The 7,167-nt window shown below is 33.2% G+C and overlaps 1 protein-coding gene across 1 annotated transcript in view; it reads left to right on the top strand.

Annotated features, from left to right (window-relative positions):
• The window catches only part of TNNI3K (TNNI3 interacting kinase), a 588,833-nt gene that overhangs the window by 171,294 nt on the left and 410,372 nt on the right, over positions 1 to 7,167 (top strand). The window contains exon 7 of the mRNA XM_006831035.1: positions 2,113 to 2,251. Within this exon, the coding sequence (XP_006831098.1) occupies positions 2,113 to 2,251 (139 nt within the window). The remainder of the gene's footprint in view (positions 1 to 2,112; positions 2,252 to 7,167) is intronic.

The following is a 7,167-nucleotide window of genomic DNA, read 5'->3' as shown; positions in this document are numbered from 1 at the left end:
CATGTAAACTATCACATAATTCAACTTTAAACAAGAAGATTACGGGTGACTTTAGCAAGGACTACTTATTATAATGAAGAACTACATTATGGATTTTGATAAGAGATTTGAAACCCAAAGCAGGGAGAACAATTCTGACTTTTTCTAAGCTTCTTCATATTTTTACTTACCTTAACAATAACTGTGAAACAATGAGGATAAACAGTATTATCTCCCCTCATCAATAAAAATACAAAATAACATTTATAAAACATGTTATTCATTGAAATGTGTATATTAACCAAATCATCTTGTTGGTGTTTCACAATGACACATGAGGTAAGTCTATTATTCCCATTTTACAGATGAAGAAACATGTTCAAATAAATTTATTGCATTTAAAAATTTTAAAATAGCTACATTTCTCAAAGTCATACAGCTAGTTAGAATCAAGGCCTAAATTCAAATTTAAGTCTGATTTAATCTGTACTTTAATCTCTTAACCAGTATATTATGTTTCTTCTCAATCCGAATAAAAACCATTGTCTCTTATAAAATTAGTAGTTTACACTATTGATTGTTTATATACAGAACTGTCATTTTCACTGCTGCCACCTCATGCCACAAAGTTTTTCTTGCTTGCAGACTCATGGTTTTGTTCTACTATTCAGTCTCCTTCTAGCCACTTGTCTTTAGGTAAGGTGTTTCAGACTACTAAGTGTGTCGGGTTTAGACTCAGTAGCAAAAAGCCTTCTGTGAGTGTAGTTGCTGAGAGACAGAAAAAAAGACCAGGACACAGTCCAAGAGCTATTAGTTTACCATAGAAAGCAAAATATAAAAGATGGTTTTCCAACAGGGAAACTTAGTGAAAAAGGATGGAGACAGCTGTCTAGTGGTGGCCAACTGAACAGTGAAGTTTTTCCACACAAGGAGAATTGGGGAGGATCTTTTTATATCTTGGAACGCACAGCTTTATATGCATCAGGGCAGTTAACAGTGTAGTGTGGAAGGAGGAAATTTTAGGAAAATCACAAGGTGCCAGGCTGCCTATGATTTCCTATAGAACAAAGAGTTTTGATCATCATAGTGGGAGGAGAGGACTGATTGTTCCTTCCTACATAGAGGGAGGAGGGGGAAGAGGTAGGAAATATAGATTGAGTTGACATTAGTGTGACAATTTTGGAGTGTTCAGCCTAATGTCCCTTCAGATGGTTAGAATAAGATTAGAGTATGGCATTCACAATAAAGATGAATCTATTCCATACAGTAATTTTTTCCTTTTGCCCAGGATTAATTTAGGATAATTAATGTATATGACAAATTCTGGGGTGTCTTTCAGAGTAGTTTTAGGAAAGAATTCCTAGGTCTTAAAAAAAAGAGGCTCCCTGTTTCAAAAAGAAGAGTTTGTCTCTTTTTCTACTCTGTGGACTTTGGTGTATAATACCTGGAGCTACTGCAGCTTTTCTGCTACCATGAGGAGACTCAGACTCAGATTCAGACTGCATGCTGAACTTTACAGGACAGAATGAAAGAAAAAAGTGAATTCTGACTCTGTCTTTAAGCTGTTTTATTAGTCAATTCAGGAATTGCTCCATATTGAGATACTGATAAAATTATATGTGTGTGTATATGTGTGTGTATTGTTGTTAAGTGCCATCCAGTGGGTCTCAACCCATAGTGATGCTGAGTGACTGGTGAGCTTGAACCATCAACTTTGGGATTAAAACTGACTTTCCAGTCCAACCCATTAACACATACCACCACAACAGGATGCCAATGTGGACCTGTGGGATAATGCACTAGACTAAATGGTCAGCTTGTACCACAAGGTTAGTGGTTCAAATTCACCAGCCACTCCTCTGAAATAGGGTCATTATGAGTTGGAACTGACTCCTCAGCACTTAACAACAACTACAACATATTATAATATGTGTGTGTGTGTGTGTGTGTGTGTGTGTGTGTACTTAAGCCAGTGGAGTTAGGGTATTTTATTGTTTGTAGGAGAAAGTAAACTATAAAAATGTCTTAATGCTATATATGTTATACTTTTGAAGGTTTTTCTTAAATATTTTGCTATCAAGTTTCACTTTTGTCTGATTTTTGGTATCCATTTCAAATGAATGTATTGTTCAGGTCACTCATCTCCTTTTGAAATTTGGTGCTGATGTAAATGTAAGTGGTGAAGTTGGAGATAGGCCCCTCCACCTGGCATCTGCAAAAGGATTCTTTAATATTGCAAAACTCTTGATGGAAGAAGGCAGCAAAGCAGATGGTAAGATAATATTTTTAGAACTTTGCTATCTTTTACTATCAGTATTTTTTTCTTTTTTTAATTTATACTTTCCTTAGCTACAGGAGAATGATTTTGAAACTTATTACTCAATATTTGATTAATCCTGTGTTCATGTACTACTTCATCCCACAAACTGAAATATTTTAGCAAATTGATGCAGCACTAGATGCATTCACTTGCCTATGCAAGGAAATTTGGAAGACAGCTACCTGGCCAATCAATTGAGAAATATCCATATTCGTTCCCATTCCAAAGAAAGGCGACCTAATGGAATGCAAAAAATTGATCAATCAATATCAATAATATCACATGCAAGTAAAATCTTTGCTGATGATAATTAAAAAATGAGAAATTCAAGTCAGATTCAGAAAAGGACATGGAACTAGGGATATCATTGCTGACATCAGCTAGATGTTGGTTAAAATCAGAGAATACCTGAAAGATGATTAATTGTGCTTTATTGACTATGCAAATGCTTTTAACTTCATGGATTATAATAAAATATGAAAATCAATGCAAAGAATGGGTATTCCAGAACACTTTGTTGTACTCATGATGGACCTGTACATGGACCAAGAGGTCGTCTTTGAACAAAGCAAGAAAATACTGAATGATTTAAAATCAAGAAAGATGTGTTTCAGCATAGTATCTTTTCACTATACTTATTCAATTTGTATGCTGAGCAGACAATCAATGAAGCTGGATTGTTTGAAGAATAATGTGATATAAAGTTTAGAGGAAGACTCAAAGACCAACCAATGTCACAACCTGCAATATACAGATGACACACCTTGCTTTCTGGAATAGAAGAAGATTTGAAATAATTACTGATGAACATCAAAGACTATGGCCTTCAGTATGGATTGTTCTTTAATATAAAGAAACAAAAATCCTCACAACTGAATCAATCAATAACATAATAATAAACAAACAAAAGTTTGAAACTGTCAAGGACTACATTTTATTTGGATCCACAATCAGCACTCATGTAAGCAACAGTCAAGAAGTCAAATGACATATTGCGTTTAGGTAAATCTGGTACAAAAGACCTCATTAAAGTGTTAAAGAGCAAAAACATCAGTTTGAGGATTAAGGTGGGTCTGACACAAGCCATGGTATTTTCAATTGTCTAATATGCACGTGAAAGTTGGACAATGAATAAGGAAGACCACAGAAGAAGTAATGCATGTGAATTATGGCATTGATGAAGAATATTGAATATTGAAAGAATATTGAAAGTACCATGGAGTACCAGAAGAATCTATCTTAGAAGAAGTAAAACCAGAATGCTCTGTAGAAGTGATGGAACTTCTCACATTCTTTGTACATGTCAGAAGGGACCAGTCCCTGGAGAAAGATATCATGCTTGGTAAAATGGAGAGTCATCAAAATGATGAAAACTCCCAACAAGAAAGAATAACACAGTGGTAGAAACAGTGGACCCAAACATAACAATAGTCATGAGGATGGCACAGACATTATTTACATAGGACTGCTATGATCTGGAATCAACTCTAAAACACCTAAAAACAACAGAGACTTTATCCCATAAGTTGTGTTTCTAATGTATTATTAAAACTCTACGTGAATCCTATTGTACATGTTTTAACTCAATTATTAGTATCTAAGATATTCAAGTGGAAAGGAAGGGTTTCTCTAGATCAGTTATTCCTGTTTGGTTTTATTCACTAATGCTTTTTAAAACTGCGATAAAATATACTTGCAGTAAAATGCTCAAAACTTGAATATGCAGCTTGACCATTTACTACTGCATACACTCATGTAATAATTGCCCAATCAAGATATAAAGTATTTTCATCGCTCTGAAAATTCACTTATGCCCCTTTTCTCTAAATCACCTTCAGCACCAAAGGTTAATCAACACTTTTACTTCTTTGCCATAATTTAATTATGTCTGTTCTTGAAAGTCAGGTAATTTGCTTATGTAGCATCATATAATTTTGTGTGTGACTTCTTTTATTCAACAAAATGGTTTTAACATATATCTATGTCATTATATATATTATTGCTGAAGATTGTATAAATGTAACTTTTTTTATATTCATTTTCCTTCTAATAGATATATGAATATTTCTAGTGTTTGTTAAGAATTCAACATTCTTGTACAATTCTTTTTGTGAATGTAATGCATTCTTCTCTTTTGGGTATATATCTAGGAGTGAAATTGTTGAATCAAAGGTTACACAAATGTTTAAATTTTTAGAAAATTGCCAGTTTTATAAATGTATTGTTCTGGTTTTAACTCCCATAAGCAATATATGGGAGTTCTAATTTCTCCCCACAATATCACCAATATTTGATATGATATTACTGTTATTTTACTGAAAATGAAGTATTTGAGAGTGGTCAGGTTTAAAAAAAAAGGTTTAGATTATGGGGAAGGACTTTAGTGTAGTGGTTATGAATCAGGCTGTAAACCTCAAGGTCATCAGTTTGAAACTACCAGCTGTTTCACAGGAGAAAGATGAGGCTTATTGCCCCTGTAAAGATGTACCGCCTCGGAAATGCTGTACAGGGTCATTATGAGTTGGAACTGACTCCATTGCACATCACTACCACCACGATAGAATAGAATTTCCATAGAGTTTTTATTTTCCAAATTATAAAAGGAATTTGAGGATACTAATTATAAGTAGAGTTTAGAAAGTTGTTCTTCCTTTTTTTTCTTTCTTTTATCCTCACAAACTATTTTTTGACACAGATTCACTCAGAGCTACATCTTGCCATTAAATTCTCTCAGGCATAACCAACATTCTTCCATTGACCCCCAAGAGACCTAATTAAAAGTCCAGCTGTAAAAGCTGATGGTCTTTGCAGCAGTGATGTACATTTCCAAAAGGACAAGACTGTCAAACCTCTAAAACTGTCAGTTCTTTGGTCCAAAATTCAGATTGATTTTCAGATAATAAAATTAATCATTGTTTTCATCTACTCTTAACAAAGGCACAAAGCATCTCAGAGACAAGCATGATGAGAGGCTAGGGTAGTTTCTATATTATTTTGTATAATTTGAGAAACATAGCTAGCTTGTTTTGTTTTCTATGAATCTCTGTGCAACAACCCAGGTATCTTCTCTATGGCATTATTACAAACAGCCTGCATTATTAAGATATGCGAATCACTGTTCCTGGGACCTTATTTAAGCTGTCTCTTTTATTCTGTCAGTTTAGAATAAGCAGAGGTACAACTGTGTGAATCATCAAACACATAATTATGTTTTTGAAACTGTCATGCTTTGTCAAGGGGTCAGCAACCTCATCACATTTTTCCTTTTATTATTGATCGTCAACTTCAGTTTTGTTTCCACTACACAGCTCTGAAAAAGTGGTATCAAATGAGTGTCATTTATGATTAGCAAGACTCCAGGATTAAAAGAATCTTATAAAAAGGTATTGAAATGTATACTGCACTCACATATTCCCTACATACTAGAATTATATGATACAGTTTTAGAATCCTCATTCTGATTCACACAAGTACTGCACACCTCCTACTCAATAATTTAAAAAATCAAGAGACTACATGACTCAGAGTTTTAAGTATTTTTATTTCTTTCTAGTACATACTTGATATTTAAGCTTTCTTTCTTTTTTTTTTTTTTTTTGAGGGAGAGGGAGGGGTTGTGTGTTTTTTTTTTCACATCATCCAATGGCAAAGAAGAAATCAGAAAATCACGTGGGCCTGCTGGACACTACATATGACCTACTGGCAGTTAGTTCATTGGTGCCAAAATGTAGCTAAGCTTCCCAGTGATTTATTTTAGATCTGGAACTTTAACTGTAGTAAGTGAACCTAGAAGAAAATTAAGTGAAAGACCCTTTTAAGGAGCACCATTTGAAATCTAGTATTTACAGTATGTTTCCATGGTAACAAAATGTCACAAACGAAAATAAATTCAGGTTACAAAATTAGCTAAAATGTAATTCTGAAGACAGCCACTTCAGCTCAGCATGTTTTGGAAGCATGACCTATTTAGTCATATATGTTTTTAGTTTCTGGTATTCATCCTTGTACCTCTTAGGGCAATGGAAAAGGAAAGCTGTATTGCCTATTGAAAAAGATTGAAAAGGTCAAAATATCACAGCACTTTATAAGAAGAAAATAGTTGTACAGTCCTCACAGTTATGTCACTTTAATAAAGTAGAAAGTATAAAAATTAAATTCAGAATTTATTACTTTTTTATCATCTAACTTCTAAATGCGATAGTTCTTTCAAGGAACAAAATCCTTTAAAAATGGAACTCGAAATTACAGAAAGCTGCATAGAATTCTTAGGGCATGACCAATAAAATGAAGCATTCTATTTTGTAAAATATAGCTTTTTGGAGCTATTACAAACATTTTGTTATTGAAAGTTTATTTAAGACATATTTGGGACTTATTTTAAACAGCCTCTGGGAACTTCTAACATTGCTAGATTAATCTAGACATTTTTATTTTATATTAAAAGTGAATAAGAAATAAAAAAAGACAATAAGCAGAAATAAAGAAGCAGAAGCATCCACCCATCTTATATATCCAGAAAGTATTACTGAACACCTTCTCTCTTTCAACTAGTCCATTAGGTACTACTTAATTTCTTTTACATATAAATGTCCATGCAAATAATGTGCACACACACGTATAAGGTGTACAATACTCATAGAAAACTAATGGAAAAAGGTTATGGTTTGCAAAAAACCACATACTATGTGCATTATTTGCAAAAAATATTAGCAAATAATTAATATTTTCCTATTAATGATTTACATATATTCCTTTGTCTGAAGTTCTCCTTAATTAAAATTGTTCAATATGATATTAAGTTACAGCCCATAGAATATCATTTATATATATATTAAATTTCCCTGAGATCAAATAAAGATAAAATAGAC

The sequence above is a fragment of the Chrysochloris asiatica genome, unplaced genomic scaffold, assembly GCF_000296735.1.
Source record: "Chrysochloris asiatica unplaced genomic scaffold, ChrAsi1.0 scaffold00002, whole genome shotgun sequence".
In the NCBI taxonomy this organism is placed as follows: domain Eukaryota; kingdom Metazoa; phylum Chordata; class Mammalia; order Afrosoricida; family Chrysochloridae; genus Chrysochloris; species Chrysochloris asiatica.
This window is presented reverse-complemented; position numbering and strand designations above follow the sequence as displayed.